The sequence below is a fragment of the Mustela erminea genome, chromosome 21, assembly GCF_009829155.1.
Source record: "Mustela erminea isolate mMusErm1 chromosome 21, mMusErm1.Pri, whole genome shotgun sequence".
In the NCBI taxonomy this organism is placed as follows: Eukaryota; Metazoa; Chordata; class Mammalia; order Carnivora; family Mustelidae; genus Mustela; species Mustela erminea.
This window is the reverse complement of record NC_045634.1, coordinates 11,023,028-11,041,679: the sequence shown is the minus strand read 5'-3', so window position 1 is coordinate 11,041,679 and position 18,652 is coordinate 11,023,028. Positions and strand designations below refer to the sequence as shown.

The following is an 18,652-nucleotide window of genomic DNA, read 5'->3' as shown; positions in this document are numbered from 1 at the left end:
CATGACAGGCAGGCAAAAACAAACAAACAAAAAAGTTTCCTTCCAACACCTTTGACCAAAGCCCTCAGATGGAAAACGGACTCAAAGAAAACCTCCGAGTTCATAGTAGGTGAGTCCCTTTGAAAGAAAACTGACCCTTAAGATGCCGCCATCTTTTCGCCCTACAGACCCGAGGACCGCAGTTTGTCCCAGTCTTGAGTCCTTTGGAGGAAATGCCAGAGTCTGGAAACCATGGTTAGGACAAAGACTCAGTTCCTGAGGGTGAACTCACCAAGTTCAGTCAAATGACACTGAAGGAGCTTCTTTCTAGCGTGTATTCACCTCTTCTCTTTTTCTCTGTTTTTTCTACCATTGTTTTTTGTTTCTTCTCTCAGGTGCCCAAATGAGTTTACTGGTGATCGCTGCCAAAACTACGTAATGGCCAGCTTCTACAGTACGTCCACTCCCTTTCTGTCTCTGCCTGAGTAGGAGCATGATCAGTCGGTGCCGCTTTCTTGTTGCTGCATCTCCCCTCAGATCTCACCTAGAACTAGATGCGTTTTACCAGGTCTAACCTTGACTTGCCTCTGCCTGTCGCATGAGAACATTAACACAAGCGATTGTATTACTTCCTCTGTTCGTCACTAGTTGGCTCTGAGATACTAATAGGTGTGTGAGGCTCCGGATGCTTCTGAAATTGAAACTGAATAATGTGATCCAAGACGATAGTCATTATCCCACAGTGCAATCACAATAAAGGCATTTAAAAGTCTCACTTTTATTGGTAAAATAAAATCATTCCGCTAAACAGTCCATCTTCTTTATAAAAAACGGCAATGTCCTGAAAAGGATGCTGCTAAGTTGTAATCAGTATGCACTTGAAATGATGGTAAGTTAACTTTGGCTCAGAATGTGTTATTTATAACAAATAAACATACTAAAAAGAGTTCAGATGTTTCTCTTCATTAACAGTTTGCATTTAGGTATTAAAAAAGGCACTGAGTAGGAAAATTACAAACAAACATGGCACAGCAAATGAGATAGCCTGGCTTCTCCTTATGTTGCTTAGGAAACAGGTGATGCAGGACTAGTTTAAACAATCATTTATGTTAGCATTCCTTTATGCTAGTGTCAATGATAATTTTAGGAACAAACAGGTTTTGTAAAAATATTATGGACTTTGAAATATAGTACTTTACCTCTAGATAGATATTTTTAAATGCAGAACTGGGACATTTTGATGGGTCTCAGTGGCTTCATGAGCTTTTGAACATTCCTAAACGACCCAATTCACATGTATGTAATTTGCATGGATAACTAAATTATGTAATTTGTCCTGCTGTTGTGAACTGGGCTATTGCTTTTCTTTCTGGAGCTTTTGGAAGGATTATATTTAAGGTGGAGTCCATGTAGTTATCCCTTGAGATCAGAGATCGACAATTCTTATTTCCTGTGAAAGATCAGATAGTGAAGACTTCAGGTTTTGCAGGTGATAACATCACCCGCACAAACCACTAATTCTGCCAGCTCAGCACAAAAGCCCCTGGAGACAGCGTGTGAACTGATGAGCATAGCTGTGCACTATTAAAACTTTATTTACACAACCAATCAATCATTGAACATGGCATCGGAAACTAACTATGTACTATACAGTGGCTAAATTGAACTTAATAAAATAAAATAAAACTTCATTTACAAAAGGAGGCAGTGGGCTGGATTTATCAACCCCTGATTTGGATTGTCAGTTGCTGAACCTGAAAAATATTTCACATGGCTTATCGGTATAAAGTCATGTAACACAAGAAACAGTGATATGAGCAAGTCATTGGGGGACCTTAAAAGAATCAGATTTCCCTTTACTTGCATGCATGCAAAGGGTAAGATTCTGCTCCTCCTGTTAACACTCATGGAAGAATAAATTTCATGGAAAAATTAATTTCCTATATGAATGGGGAGATCACATCCATAATACTCAATCGTTTATTTAGAGAAGTGGTGCTTTCTGTGTATTTACATAGGCAGCATATCGAAGGCTATGTCCTAGGCACCTTTCTGTTTGGAAAAATTAGTAAATTGGCATTTGCTGAATTTTCAAACACAGTCTTCCCTTTATCCACAAGTCTTTAAATAATACACATTTAGTGGACAGGATTTTTCTCCCCATAGCTATAGATTAATCTTCTTAAAGGTAGGTAAGATGCAAAGTAAAAACAGAAGTAATAGAATTTTACTCATTATAGTAGAGCAATTCCTTTTAGAAATCAGTTTGTATTCAAGTACCACAGATTTAGCAGATTACGTGCCTGTGTAAGTAACAACAGCATCGTATTTTAGAATTTTGTGAAAATTCCGGACGTTTGTATTACACTTAAATTTTTGGTGTTATGTAGAGTTCTATTGTCCCCTGGAGGCTATGTTAGGCCCCTATCTAGAGAAAAGCATTTTTTAAAAAATGAAGCTATTTCCCCCCAAATAATGATGCAGTTTAGGTCTGACAGTAGTAACCAGAGAAAATGTTTTCAACTTCTATTTTAGATCATTTTTCCTAAGATATTTCCAAATAGCCACTATCCAATCAGAGTGTGATTCCTTAAATAAATTCTTCAGTAAGCTTTCGATCGCACTGCTGGAAGATATCCAGGAAGGCAGAGTTCCTATTTACCCAGAGGTAACAAAGATTGATAGGAAGCACATTTCTGAACAGAAGCTGTAAATGGCCAGGCATCGATGCCAACTCAGGCTAGAAATTCAAGAAACACCTTTCAGAAATTGCTTTCCAAAATTGTCTTGCCCAAAGTTAATTTCCTAACCCCAATGCCTTAAGTTCTCAACGCAATGCAATGCAAATCCCTATAGAGAAGGCAGGAAAATAAATTGTGCTGCTTTAAGAACTCTGTGTTCAAGTAGCAATGTCATGTGCATGATGAATAAAAAATGTCACCACAGTGGTAACGATTAAAAACTTAATTGTGTTCAGAATGTCTAAAACACATATATAAATTTTAAAAGAAAAGCTGCTTTTTTTAAAAAGAAAAGCTGCGGAGAGAAACATTTTTTTCAACTTTACCAAACTACATTTTCCAGTCGAAGTATGGCATTCTAAAAAAGGTACACTTTTTAAAATGCTTATTAATGCACAACTTACTTTATTAGGATTTGATGCAGTTTTTCTGGCCAGAGTATCCTTGTGGGCATTTATCGATTTGTAAAAACGGGTTTAAAGTACGAAAGGAAAGAACAAATATATATTTTATAGGGCTTTCTTGAAGGCAGCCATTTGCCTCGAAATAAAACGTATTTGGAATACTTTCTAGGAAAATGTTGTCAAGGTTAGTCAGCTTCAAATTTGACCTATCTTGACACAGAATTCCTTCTTTAAAGGACCGTGTTCATCACTGTGGGGTATGTTGCGGGGAAGTACCGACAGTTCCTAACAGATTTATAGACTTACTGGACAGAATAAAAAAGCATTCACAGCTTTAGTAGAGGTAGTATGGGGCAAGTATGCATAACTAAAATATAATAGGAAGTAGTTATCAAATAGCCCAAATTACAGAATATTCTTAAAGACTACAATTTTAGAACTTTCAAGCGTATTCTTGGAATGAGTAAACCAAACAGATATCCTTGAACGTAATTTTGAATCAGAGGTTCCTAGTGCATAAATGACTTGTGTTGATTTCTAGATGCTCTGAAGCTATTCATTTACTTATCCAACATGTGTATCTTGCTGAGAGTAGAATAAAGAAAGGCACAATCCATGACAAACTGTCACAAAGCCCAGCTGAGTGTTAGTGAGACTTTATTGCGTTTGTGTCGGAGAGTGTGCTCATGTGCACGGGGAAACTTGGGAGCGAAGAGAGTCTCCCATTACATTTCAAAAGGTTCAGTGGCAATACGGATTTGTATATGTGGGGGGAAATGTACCTACATTTGTAAAGGTAAGTCAAAAACTCAAAGTCAGATAGTAAATTGGTCCCATTTAGCACTGGCCTTGACAGACCTCCTTAAGAAGTCTCAGGGCTGCAGCGAGTCAGGACTCTACCTATGTCTTTGATATTATTTGCATAAGGAGGCCCAAGATATTAAAGAGTAAAATCCTGAATGTCATCATATTTTAACAGAAACCACAAAATGCACACACAGATAAATTTTGGTTTAGAAAAAGGTGTCTTACTGTTCTTTGATGCAATTGAGAATTTAAATTAGCCTACGGGTTAATCAGTTCTCTTCAAACAATTATAAATTCTTTTTTTTTTTTTTAAAGATTTTTTTTTTTTTTTATTTGACAGACAGAGATCACAAGTAGGCAGAGAAGCAGGCAGAGGGAGAGGAGGAAGCAGGCTCCCTGCTGAGCAGAGAGCCTGATGTGGGGCTCGATCCCAGGACCCTGGGATCATGACCTGAGCCGAAGGAAGAGGCTTTAACCCACTGAGCCACCCAGGCGCCCCAAACAATTATAAATTCTTAAAGCAAAGGATTAGTGAGTCCATATTTCTTAGTTTCTGCAGACTCTTAGATTTAAATTAATTTTTTAGATTGCTTACTGCACAGCAGGAAATCACATGTAGAAAAGGAAACAATTGTTTACAGTAACCTTTGTGGTTTTGAATTATTAATTTAATTTGAAAAATGTAGTGGCTAGACAGAAGTGCAATAGGAAGCGTATGATACATAACGAGCCTAAGACAACATTAGATTAAATAGAACAGATAGAAAGTAATAACCTTTTCAAAAAGTAAAATTATTTGTGTATCCCGCTTTTCTTGACTCACCATGAAAGGAATGTAGCCACCAATAGCAAGAATAAATTAGAGCAGTATTTGCTCCACATTGAGAATGACTGATGCATGTTTCCTCTGCTTGTTTCCTTGTTAGGGCTTATGGCCAGAAGAGATTCCAATTTTAAGTACCAATTTCCCTTTGAATTATTTGAAATTGGAGCTGCCTGATACGAATGACTTCCCATGAAATGAAATTATAGTTAGGCTCACAGACTTACCTATAAAACTGTAAATGCAGTAATATGTATGCATGGGCATGCTACTAATTTTATTGAAGACTTAACCAAGCTTTCTACGCAACTAATATAGATCATTAGCAGTGTTCATGTAGGCATGGAATAATGATTCTCTGGAAAAAGTTTCTGTCGATCTCTCTTGATTTTAACCCTTAAATTATTACTGACCGGTAGGAGGAAAAGGCATAAGATGGAAGGGATTCTAGGGAGAAAAACTGAGTCACATCTTCAAGGAAATGTGTAAGGAAATTTATTATCACTTCCTTGGAAAATGAATTCTTGTACTTGATGTCCCCAAAGTTTATATAAAGGGAGCAGAGGGTCGGGGAGGCCGCTACTTTGTCAAAATGAGTGTCGCACAGAAACAAGTGAAGCTTATTTGGATTGGAATAAATTGTGATTTTACTGTGAACCTTGTGCAACCGATTTAATCCTAAATCCTCTGGCTTTTAATTTATGAAAAGTTTAGGTTATTTGCCTGAATACCCTTGACCCAGGGCAGACTGAACTATTCTGCATTATTGTTACTTGATGTACTCTTTGATTTCTTTTTTAATCTGGAAGCTTCATTTCCTTAAGAGGTGGAAAGTTTTCAAAGTCTAAATTCTTGGGTATACCCCAGAAGCTTTCAGAGTTTTCCTGGCCATTAATTAGTTAAAAATAAACTTCCATGCAATTAAGTGGCCCAAGGTAGATCTCCAGATAGGTCGGTTTTCTGAGCGCTTAACCCTTTCGCTGTTGGCCGCCATATTTCATGGCTCCTTTATTCCACCGTGTCTCCCTGTGACATGTGTGAGGATCCTAAGATTTTGTCAGTGAGAAGTTAATTGGTCCAAAGTCACTGCACAGATCAATGGCAGAGGCAGGATCTAGAACCGGGACAAGCCAGCACCCTTGGATTTTCTGCTCTGTACTTGAAGTGATTTGTCCATGCCCAAACTGATGTTTCTGTACAAGAACTACCCCCTCAACTGCATGTTTTCCAACTCAAGAGGTGCCGTGTCCTATTTTTTGGACCACCGTGGTATCTCTGCAGTCAGGGATTGAGACCCTGAATCTCCATTTTCATTCCGCCCTTCCTTTCCACATGCCTGTCCACCACATGCGGGCAAGCAAGGAATCCTAGCGGGTCCCACCTGATGAAACTCATTCACAGTTTTTTCCTTCAAGAATGGAAATTATCATTTCTGGAGGTTTTAGGGGTTTATTTTTAATTGTCCCATGTTCCCCATTTCTTCACTGGAGGCTGTAGGTTCTGCTAGTCCTGACATCCGAGAGCCTCCAGGGACACATCTGCCAGGATTGTGGGCTCTGAGCTTGCGCCTTTGAGCCCCCTCCGGGGCAGCCCTGCAACACCTCTGAGCCATGTGCCCTCATCGGGGCGGCGGAGCTCGGCACTGTGGAGTGCCCACCGAATTGGTTGTCATTTGAGGGAGTCCTACATTGACATTAACTAAGGACCTCAAGAATTGGATCCTTCCTGCAGCCTCCTCTTTTTTTTTTTTTTTTTTTTTTTTTTTAAACTCTTTGGAAAAATGAGGCATTGAGGGTTGTCCAATGCCACAGAGGAGTTACTGGGAAAATCTGGAAGCCAGATCTGTGCCCCAATCCCAATTCCCTCTCTGGCTTTTTGGGCAGAAGCGTTTGTTGCTTTCTGTGAATGAAACATTATGTAAGTGGTGGAGAAAGTGAAAGGTTAGGAGCAGAAAAGGAGATAGGGGGTTTTTTATTTGTTTTTGTTTTGGGTTTTTTTTTTTTTTCATTTTTTGTTTTTGTTTTTTATAACCAAACAACAAGAAATGTGTAGAGCGTGACTGTCCAAACTTGGAAAACTGTGAATCCAACACAATAAAAATTTCAGACCAAATTCCGGTACTCTTGGCTTCTACTCCTGGCTCTGCCACCCTGTGCCTTTGGGTTAAAAAACAAAATCACCTCCCTGGCACTTTGCTTCTGCCTTTTCAAGAGAGGAATGAAATAATACCGAATGCCTTTTTAAATTTTTCATTAGAAATACTGTATTTCTGTTCCCAGAGGATTAAGTACCATAGAGGATAGTTCAGCCGTACAACTTCTCCCTCAGTAAGGTCTTTTAAGGGTTAATAAAGACAGGGTGTGCTGGTATTTGCACACCTCTTTAAAAAGAGAAGTTCCCTATGTGGACTCACGGAGGCGTACCTGAGCACTGCTTCCTTAACCACCCACCATTTGTCCTGTTCAATGTGCACGCCCAGAGAGCCGTTAATAGTCATGTGTAATGTGTTTTGGAGTGCAGTGTATTGCTCTTTTCTGAAACTTTTTTCCCTTTCTTTCTTTTTTTTGTCAACTTTCTGCATTGGCAGAGCATCTTGGGATTGAATTTATGGGTATGAACCAATCATCATTCCTTTTAGCCTGCAGAATTTAGAACCTATGAGCTGAAATCTTTTCCCCTCCTATTCTTACCTTCCAGTTCCTAACTAATTTCCTTTTCCTTCAGAAGGGATCATACAGCTATAACAATGATTTCTCTGCTTCCAATCTATGATTAGTTTACCGAAATGTCACTGAGTGCAGCAGTTTCTAGATTCCCACACTTCACTTAGAGTTTAAAAATCACATCACCTGCTGCAAAGTCACATATAGCCCACGTTCCTTGACCCTCTGATTAGATCTGACCAAGCTGTTATTTCAGAGCGGGCGGGTGGGTTGGGGGGGGCAGGGGATGGGGGGGTAAGTCGGAGAGGTACGTAAGGCTATGGGAGGAACCAAACCAGGCCTGAGAGAACAAAAGAAGCTCTAAATGCATCAGCTTACAAACACACCACATCTTAGGCAGATGAGAACATGACATACACTGTAAAAAATCACCCACTTGATACAGTAACATAGAAAGCCCTTATACTGCAGCATGATATTGTATCCACAGACTCTGATCTTCTGGGGAGATCCAGGCCCTCCTCTAGTCAACTTCATTATCTTAGGAGCAAGGAAATAGAAAACAGAAAAAAAAATACACCCAGTGCTATTTTAGGTGGAAATTCTAGTGCTAATGGAATTAACCTTGAGTCGCTTAGATTATCTAGACCAGTAATCAAAGAGAAATGCTCACACTGTAAACATTAAATAGTATCTCTTAGGAGCCTATGAATCTGGGGCATAGTCCCTTTGAAGGCCTTTGTCCTAAATAATTGGGAGACAGGGCCAGTCTTGGGAGTAGAGGGAAGCCATTCTGTCATCCCAGAGGCTCCCTGACCACCTCCTGCAGTGCTGGAATGTCAACAAAGCGATGTCCTGATTAGCAGCTGGTGTCATGACGTCATGCAGTGAGGGTGCCCTGCAGCATAGCTGCTACTCTCTTTGGATGAGAGCATCACAGTCCATACCTAATCTACGTTCCATAATTTCTGTAAAATAAGGCTGTTGTAAGTTCTGTCTGTGACAGGGATAGAAACTCAACCAATTGCCCATCCCCCCCAAAAAAAACTTTGAAGAGAAACAATTCATTTGTTGAGAGAACCCCCGCTTACATGTGAGTGATCCTTTGCACATCGGAGAACATCTCGCAAGAGTGAGAAGCACAAGAGTTCCCACCAACGCCGCTCAGGTGGCAGGTTATCTACTTGACGAGAGGGATCTGTTAAGATCACCTCCCTCAGGATAAAAATTGTCCCACTGCTAAAAAGGCTTACCTGCCTTTCCTGCAGGGAGGAATAAAATCTACCATCACTCCTTCTTTTCCTTAATAGCATCTCTCCCATTTTAATCACTTTAGGGTCTAACTAGAATTTAATATTTCTATTCCCAGACAATGAGGTAGGGCAATGGGTAGTTCAGATATAGGACTTCTCCCTCAGCGTGATCTGAAGGGTTAGGAAAGATACATGGTGCTGGCACCGGCGTACCTCTTAAAGGCGCACAGTCCAGAGACTTCATAGTCCCACGACAGCCAGTGTACTAAGCCAGAACGTTCCCCTTAAGGAAAATCAGACCTTAAAGGTCAATTAACACTGAGAAAGACAAGGCTTCTGTCTCTTAGCCTGGCTAGATCAGACTGGAAAACATGTTTGATCTGATTGACTTCAATGCGTCCAGCCAAACCATAGAGTAAAGACTCGGAAGCATTTCCATTCATTACGGCAGATCTGCCAACTGGACTGACAGATTCTTTTTTTCAGCACTGCCTCTAATTTGCTCTTGCCCTACTGACCCTGTCACACTAGGGGGGAAAAAAAAATAAGGGGAATGGGGGTGAAAAGAACCCATTGTTTATATGATTGTTCATCAAGTAGTTTTAACACATTCGTGATGTGGTGGGGGGATCCCCTGATCTAGTACATCACTGGAAAGTGAAATATAAACGAAGATGAGAAACATAGAATGTATTCAGTAAATGCTGTTGTGAATACAGAATCTTAATCCTACATCTGTATTCTAAGGGCCTTGTCTTTCATTGGTTCATTTTAGCACTTTGGCTTTATACCCTTTGGCCTTCACTGAGCTTGCCTTTTTATTTCCGTGACCAATTTCACTGGAAAAACGTGTGTCTTCCCACATAACCTGGGCAGAGCAGTGAGTCAGCATGCCACATTTGCTGACAACCTGAGGTCGATCTATTCTTTTATGATTAGCAACCACCAACAATCTTGTGAACGGAATCCCCAGGGAGTACCCAGGATGCCCTTTTCCCCTTCAGTCCTTAGATACATCCCATTTTTGTAGTTGTCCGAAGTAACTTCCCGGATTTTTCTAAAGATGGGGTGTTAAGATGCCAGAGCTACCAAGCCCTCACCCTTTCAAAAGAAGCCAAGAGAGTGAGCAAAAGAGGGCATGGTAAAGCAGGGGTTTCATTTTCGTGGCAATGATACTTGAACGTGGCTGTTTCTGAACCAACCGGTCACACCCAGAGGAGCCCTGCAACCCCCGGACCCCTCAAGAAGGGACTGGGGGTGGTGGGGGCTGTGGGGGGGCACCGTCTCTCCTTCTTAGATTATCGCTAAAAACCGATCCACAGGCCAGGTCTCCGAGGAGACCCCTGGGGCGCCCGCTCACAGATTACCACCTTGTCAAATGTGATTCCCTGTCCTGGGGCTCTGGGGGAGGGGAGGCGGCAGACACAGCAATTAACACAGAAGCATTCACATTCCACATCCTCAGCTGACTTTCTCGGCACAAAAAATATGTGACCCCACTCTACGTCTCCTGGGTCATTGTCTCACTGCAATGCACCAGCTGCTTTGCTTCCTAATTGTGGCTTCCACGTGACGGCCAGCCTAGGGTAGGCGTTATGCTGTATGGGGTCACCCTTCCGACTTCGCACCCACCCTCTCTTCCCACCCAGCATTTCCTCCCTCTGCTTTTCTTTTGTTTGTTTATTTTTCCTCCCTTAGTATCGGGCATGCTGTGCCAGGGACTTCAGATGGCTCCTTCACTTTGAATCTTGTTTTCCCTCCCACCTGCCTTCCTCCCTCTCTCCGTCATTCTGTCAGTCTGTCTGTCCTCTGGGTTTGTTTTTTTCCCCCCTCCCACTTCCCACCCTTTTAGTTTGTTTTTGTATAATTTCTGCAGCATTCTAGTCTTTTACCCACTGACTTCTATTCTCCTTCTCCTGTTAATAATCAGTGCTATATTAATTTGATTTGACAATGTTCCTGACCTGTTAACTGGAATTTGATTACCATGGGCTTGGCTTGTAGGAAATGTTTTGTTTAATGATAAGGTCTACTGTATCACAGAAATTAAAATGCACTTTTTCATTTCAAGAAAACTTCCTGCGACTCGCCCTCTTTCAGTAAAGAAAATTGAAAATGTTCCCTAAGGCCCCATGTTGATGTCCAGATAAGAGACCTCAATTTGTATAATACCCCCCAGTTTTTGACCAGCTTATTAATCAATCTGGCAAGTTCAGCTTACAGTGTTTGTGACGTACCAGTCTGAGTTCTCTTTGTCAGTGAACTTGTGAATGTCCTCCAATAAATGTAATTAGACTGGTTGGAGGCTCAGTTCCTAAGAGATCAGGTTCGCCATTAAATCTGCCAATCTCGAGAAGATCCTGACCTACCAAAGTATAATCAAGGGATCCCTCCCCAAAACGGATTTGCAAATAGAAAGACTTCCATGAATAAAAGACCGGTTGCATTTAAGAACCCAAAGTTCTAAGCATCACCTCATGTGACCTCCTTGAGCTGACATGCCAAGCCCTCACTATAGGGCTGTACAATCTAGTCCAAATCACATAGCCCGTGTGCTAGTGGTTTCTTTACACACATCAGTTAGGTTTCTAAGTACAGTCGGTGAATTGATAATAATTGTCCTTCAAAGGACAAATCTCCATCTTGGCCCCAGACTATCCTACCCACCATATTGGATTTTCTCTGATACAGTGCCCTGCTCTCCCCACCGTGGCGCTTATAACATGTTCACATGTTACCTTTAAATCGTAGGGATCCCGCCTCGGTATTGTTGCTAACTACAAGTCAAGCTCATGTTTGCAAATGTTTTTGACTTTATTTCTTAAGTTAGAAATGGCTCCTTGTAAAGACCACCGGAATATAAACTGGCTGGGAAATCAAAAGGGATTTGGGAGGGGGAACAGGGGAGAGTCGAGGGCGAGGACTGCCCTGTGGTTCCAATCCCAGCTCCTTTTATTGGCTTTGATTCCTGTTGCCTTTGCAAGAGTTTTGGTTTTTTTTAATTAAAAACTACAGTTTTAACTAAATATTTTCTAATTAATGTTTATGATTTGCCAGTTTAATGCATATATATATATATATATATATATTTGTAGCTTTTAAGTAAAATAATTTAATAGAGTAATTTTTTATTGCAAATGGCCCCAGCTGCCTTAGCTGTTTAAGCTCAGAGTATAACGCAGAGTATGCTGTACCTTAAGTATGTCTGCAGAAGTGATGAATTGTCACATATTTACTTTCTTATGAACATGGACAGTGCCATGCCGCATGCCAATTATTCAGTTGTTAAGTCCTGGTGAGTGTTAGGGGGCTTTGGTGACGTCTGCTCTCATCCCTTTCCAGAAGCGGAGGAACTCTACCAGAAGAGAGTGCTGACCATCACCGGCATCTGCATCGCCCTGCTTGTGGTCGGCATCATGTGTGTGGTGGCCTACTGCAAAACCAAGTAAACCTTCCTCCTCCGTGCCTCTCTCTCCTTAGCACAGAGAAGACGGCTTAGCCAGCCCAGGGCTCTGCAGAGAGCGTTTGCAACAGCCTAGTCTTGAAAAGTGGGAGTGGGGAGGCAGGGGGACGTTTCTCCTCATTTTTTCCTCTAAGTAAGCTCTTTTGAGGACTTTTTCTGTAACTAGAAAGCTTTGCCTATTTGTGTGAAAGGGTTCAGAAGACCCGTGGTCATTGGCTATGACCTGTGACCTGGGAAAGTGTTGGAGGGACGGGCTTGTGGGGCAGGTATCTGTGGACGAGGTGGACCCACCACATCCCGAGAGGACAATGGTAGGCACCCAAGGTGTGCCTGTCATGTCACCGCTGAAATCGTGTCCCACTCTGCACTCAGACTTAGGAGCTAAAGGAAACACTTGGCAATGGTGGCAGTGAAGGTTTTTAAAACATTACTGCGATGATTTGCCTGTTCCCTCTAATGAGCTTACCAGTTCAAATGCTCTCAAAGTGCGGGATGTACAAAAGGAATCTCATGGGAGGAGAATCAAGCAAATCTTGGTTTGAAAGAAAAGAAAACATTAAAGCAGATTTGTGTTCAGTGTGTCTGGTCCCTTAAGCTGGGTCCATAACACAAACATAATACAAACACAATTACCGTGTGACCCAAATTCCCTTCACTTTTCTCTCTTACATAGAACTTCTGCTTCAACTAGGAAATAATGTTAACAGTTTTGTTTCATTTTGTTGCCTCATCACATAAACTCTGACCAGTCTTGGGGGCGGATATTATCTTGATCTGAATGTTGCTTGAGGAACAAAGACAATATGTTTTTAGACCCTAAAATTAAGGGGATGGATGGCATTTTCTTAATACCCCTGATTTCATGGGTTGCCAGGATTGCATAAGCGATAGAGATAAGCCTTCCTGGAATCTACCTTCTGAGTCTTATTAGATTCAATCTCAGTATTTGAATATCCATTACCTAGTTCTACCAAAAAAAAGTGATACTAGGGTAAGATCATGTTATAACTGTGCTAAATCTACGGGCAAATTATGTACCTAGCTGCTCTCATGTACAATGCCATTCATGCACACCCACCGTAGAAGGTACAGATTCAAAATTAACCTCATCTCCTTAAGAGACACACAGACAAAATTATGAACGAAATCAGCCTTATCAATCGCAGGGCAAAAATTGGTACCTAAGACAAATGGCCACCTGTAAGACTCGGACAAAGATGGATTGATCGCGAAAGTTGGCGTTTAAGCCAAATGTCAACTTGATTTATCTTGTCTTCTTTTATTTTCCCCTATCTCTCAGCAGTCCAGTTAGATTTCTGTAAGAATCCCCACCCCAGCTCCTTAAACGTATTCACTAAGACTGTATGACTCCATCTCTGTCCATAGGCAGATTCCAAGACGGAGTGGCATATCCTCCTTCAATCTCCTACCTGGCTTCCGTGTTGGTAGAATCAAGAATGGACTGTACCAAGAAATGTAAATGATAGAAAAAAAATAAATCTTCCCTTTTTCATATCCAGGAAACAACGGAAAAAGCTACATGACCGTCTTCGGCAGAGTCTGCGGTCTGAACGCAACAACATGGTGAACATAGCAAACGGGCCTCACCACCCCAACCCGCCCCCTGAGAACGTCCAGCTGGTGAATGTATGTTGAGTCTGGCCAGTGGAAAAGCTCAGCATCTCTCCTCCGTTCAGGCACCTTGACGTTTATTTTCTAAAGCTCTTAGGCTCTTAGCTACTGTCATTAATCACCATGGCTTCCAGGAATCCAGGGTTTCACCAGGACAAAATAATGGGAACATTTTTTAAAGTGGATTTGGTTACTGTAAGACCAGCACATTTCCTCTCATAAAGTGTTCATTAAGGGGTTGGAATAATAATATTGGGTTTGTTCTACAGGGAGGGCCTAACTGGAAGAAAGAAAAGAAAAACACATAGAAAAATAATGAAATTAATGATCCAAGAACCAGAAGGAATTTTTTTTTTTCATGATTTGAAAATGAAGGCTCCTCCAGGGTCTGACAACCAAGTACTGATAACCGAGCTCAGGGCTTCAGAGTGACTTTTATTAGAGGCATCTCCCAGGACCTGATGATTTACTGATTCTGATTTACAAAGGAAGCAGTTAGGGCATGCAAGGGCCAAATGACTTATCGAACTCCCTTCTCAGTAGCAAAAGTGGGAGAACATAATGCTTTCTTGTTCCCTGACTCTTTCTACCTGAAGTCAAACTCTCCAGATTAAATGTATCTTTAATGACTCAAATATTCTGTTTAAAATTACCAAGCACTTGGCTTTTAAATATAACTAGGTCATAGGATATGGCATTCTGGAGAGTCTTTGGATGTGATCTTTCAAACCTCCCCTTTTTACAGATGAGGGCCGGAGCTGACTCAGCTTCCCTGGCTTTTAAAGTTATCAATCTCCCCCATTCCACTGTAATTTTTCCTGCTCTCTGCATTTCCCTCAGGTGTTTGGCTTTTTATAGGCAAAGCTTGAAGGTTACATTGCATTACTTTTTTTTGTATCCTATAAAAAATATATATATTTGTGGAGCAAATGTATCCTAGACCCAAGTTCAGAGTTGCTGGTTAGTCAGCTGGCAGCCAGCCTTGTAGCGAGGACCTTCCAGAGAGGAATAACATGCTGATACATTAGTTCCTTGGGCTGCTTCCCTCCCCTTACCAGTGTTCATTAGAATGTTCTGCACAGTTGATAAATGCATTCAATCCATGCAGACACACCTACAATCTGTCACTATGTCTGTTATAATATATAGGAAGCAGAATGGCTGTTCGCATTCCAATTATCTCGCAGGCTGTGTTACTTTGGGCTTTATTTAATCTGCCTAAACCCCATTTCTTCATTAGGACAGCAGGCCTAAAAATAACACCTACTCCAAAAAGTCCTATGAGCATTGAACAAGGCAATCCATATAAAACACTTAGCCCAGTGACATGCATTGTGTGGTCGATAATTGTTAAGTATTATTTTCATTAGACTCACCAAGCTTCCATTGTCTTTCAAGGACCAAGAGGGAGACGGTCCACAGTCTAGAAAGAGCTCATGAATCATGACCTCCCCATCTTTTCCTTAAAGCAAGTGAACCGCACGTCCCAGAAAGAACTACATGGGCTAGCCTTTCCACTAAGAGAACCAACTAGAATTTGAAGCATAATTCAAGTTCTATATTTTTGGGGTTTCCATAAATACATCAGGTTCTTTTACCGCCCATGGCCCCTTGCTTATAAAGTGCCCACTTCACCTGAGAGTACTCCTTTCCATGCCTGTTTCCGTTTCTCAATTCAGTTTGGTGTAAAACGAACAGCATTTCAAACACAACTTCGAAATGTATCTCTTTCACTGATTGAAGGCTTGTGCCTTCAATAGCTTGTGCGATTTGGTGATGAAAATAAGTAGAGTCTACTTGCACTATATATAGGCCTTCTGTATATTGTGTGCTTTGTCAGGATGTGTGACCTTAACAGCTTCTCTAAGTCCTTCAGTTCTCTCAGTGGCCTTGTTAGCCTTACCATGGACAACAATTGAAAATTTCAGTGCTATCATCAGGGCAGCATGGGCCCTTGGAAACTGAAAAAGAAAAGTAGATTAAAACTACAGAGATTGTAAAAAAAATTTTAAATTAAAAAAAAATATATCCTCTCCTGACTTGAAATTTGGGATCTCTATGCTTTTGTTTCCTTCAGCCGTCTGTTAATCTTCTTCACCCACAACAACTATGACAAAAACGAACATGGGGCAGAGATTTATCTTGAATTCCACCTGCATTATTGGTTGGAAATAAGATAAAAGACCTAGGTCTGTTTCTGATAGGATGCAGTTAAGATCGCAGAACCCACACGATGTGTGCCTCCAAAGGATGCTTCATTAATTTCATTTACTGAATTGAAAGGCCATATAGCCAGGAGGGGATTTGCCATCTGACCATTGGCGAAATAGAATGTATCATGAAGTATATGTTGGAGAGCAGGTTTTGTGTGTGATGATGATGATGTTCCTGATTAATAGGAATCTTCAAGTTGTGTCTCTTTGTTTATCCAGCAATACGTATCTAAAAATGTCATCTCTAGTGAGCATATTGTTGAGCGAGAAGCGGAGACATCGTTTTCCACCAGTCACTACACCTCAACAGCTCACCACTCCACCACCGTTACCCAGACTCCAAGCCACAGGTAAGAGAATGAAAACCATTGCAGGGCACTACTCCACGAGAGAACTTCTAGACCTTGCCTTTTGCTCTCACTGCCTCAGAAAGGAACAGGAGACACATAGGAGGCAAGGACGTATAGCAAAATGTATGATTTGGGACAAAAACGGACTTCGGACATCAAGTGACTCTGCCATTTAATTGCTGTTTAAATTGCAGCCTCCCATTTTTTCAGTGCTGAAAGTAAAAATAATACCTACTCACAGGATTGTTGTTCCCCATTTTAGAGATTGTCTTTATTCATGCCTGACTACTCATTGAATTGCTACAATAGAAAATGTCTGTCCTAGATGCTCTATAGTAATTAGAAGTTCACCCCTTCCTGTGACTGGGCTGCCCTTGGAAATGTCCAATAGCTGAACTTAACCTTGGGGATTCCCGTGTGAGAGCATGCTACCAAGGGCAACACGGGGCTGCCCAGTGTAGCTCATGGGCCAAGTGTCTCCTTAACCTAAGCCACTCGAGAACAGAGAGATTGTAAGAACACTTAGTACACACTGACATTTGGTAAATATGTGTTGAATAGATGAACAAGTAAATAAACTCTATCCTTACAAAGCCAAACAAAATCAAGATCCTCACTAGAGCAAGTAATACTAATTCTATTCTGAGATGAGTAACGTTGTCATCAAATGCTGATAGACCTAAGCGGAATAGTTACCAGATCACTTCCTTTCATTTCCATTTTTGCAGATCCTTAAAAAATACATATGTATCTCTCTTTGCCTTTCCCGTTTCCCCTCCAGCTGGAGCAATGGGCACACTGAAAGCATCCTTTCGGAAAGTCACTCTGTAATCATGATGTCATCAGTAGAAAACAGCAGACACACCAGCCCAACCGGGGGCCCACGAGGACGACTTAATGGCTTGGGAGGCCCTCGCGAATGTAACAGCTTCCTCAGGCATGCTAGAGAAACCCCTGACTCCTACCGAGACTCTCCTCATAGTGAAAGGTAAAACCGGAGGGTAAAACTACCACAGAGGAGAAAGCACCCCAGTAGCAGAATCCCCATGAGCACCTGTGGTCTCACCTACAGAACTCTGCTCCAACGAGACTAAGGGGCGGCAGTTGCCCCTGCCAGTTCCCTAGTTGATGAACTCATCTTTTTGTTTGACTGAACTCATTTCTTCTGAGCTGCTCGCATTGTCCCTAACGGGCGACAGATTCTTAAGGAGCGGGACTGATTTGACGTGTCCGGGGCAGCTAACCCAGAGGTCACAGCTCTGACCTGAGGCTCACACCCACTCTGAGCCTCTATTTTCTCCATCGTAACTTTAGAGAGATGGCACCAGTGTTCGAGAAGGACCCTTCTATAATTCGAATTTGCCGAGTTATCCGAATTCCAGTCTAGCTGGTCTCGTGAACTTGGGTGCTAAGTTTTTCTTACCTTCCAGCCTCTGTTAAATCAGATCAAGGGCTGTGTCATTGCTGACTCTCATGGGGAACTGCTTGCTTTCCACCATATAGTATCCCTTTTACAAAATTCGAAAAGAAGGGACGAGTAAATCTTTTGTATGCTGCCGACGCAGTCTTCGCAGGGGGGTTTCAAAGCAGATTTTTCTCTATTCCAGAATGTTCTGGCTTTCTTCTGGGGATACCGCACTGGGTTGCGGGGGTGGGGGTGGTGGCGCAAGGGTTATAGACAAGGTAAAATCAAAAACAGAGGGAAGGAAAGTAAGAGACGCTTCATAGGAATACTGAATTCATAGATTCTCTTTATTCATTTTCACTTAAATTGGGAGAGAGTTACAGCCAACCAGCATTTGTGGCAGGATCAGTAAGTTGTTACTTGTTTGTTTTCAAATCCAGAGGGATACTGCCTGTTTGTTTACTGTATGATGATCTCAGTGTAATCCTTGACCACTTGCTGAAAGGTTTACATGATGTCCATTCCATACCTAGTCACGTGGGTAGGGATAATGCTAATGGACCCTTGCCACTCATGGACTGGCTGGGAAGTCCTTGAAGTAATGAAGTAATGAAGGATGACTGGTTCTGGGCCAGCAGGTCCTGGAGAGCTTGCTGATCTCTTCTTCGAGGGTCTTTACCCCCAAATGGGATTTCAGAGCTTTTTGGAATGAGAGGTTGCTCTGTCATTCATCTGTGAAAATGTAGGCATGGTCCCAAACTGGTTTAAAAACCTCAGTCTTAAATTCATATAATTGTATCTTTATGTATTAAGAAACTCTATCTTAATCCAGTCTTTTTTGGGACCGGAGAAAGAGGCGAGGGATCAATTCTGTCTTCATCACTCCATGTGGTATTTCTCTCGAAAGGCTGACGTTTTC

The 18,652-nt window shown here is 41.6% G+C and overlaps 1 protein-coding gene across 4 annotated transcripts in view; it reads left to right on the top strand.

Annotated features, from left to right (window-relative positions):
* Positions 1 to 18,652, top strand: part of NRG1 (neuregulin 1) — a 1,102,231-nt gene that overhangs the window by 1,072,666 nt on the left and 10,913 nt on the right. The window contains exons 7-12 of one of the 4 annotated variants that reach the window (XM_032328748.1): positions 375 to 433; positions 7,342 to 7,365; positions 12,013 to 12,115; positions 13,654 to 13,780; positions 16,198 to 16,328; positions 17,110 to 17,316. In XM_032328748.1, the coding sequence (XP_032184639.1) occupies positions 375 to 433; positions 7,342 to 7,365; positions 12,013 to 12,115; positions 13,654 to 13,780; positions 16,198 to 16,328; positions 17,110 to 17,316 (651 nt within the window). Of the gene's footprint in view, positions 1 to 374; positions 2,937 to 7,341; positions 7,366 to 12,012; positions 12,116 to 13,653; positions 13,781 to 16,197; positions 16,329 to 17,109; positions 17,317 to 18,652 lie in introns of those variants that run through there. The other 3 variants (XM_032328747.1, XM_032328746.1, XM_032328749.1) reach the window with 3 other exon arrangements.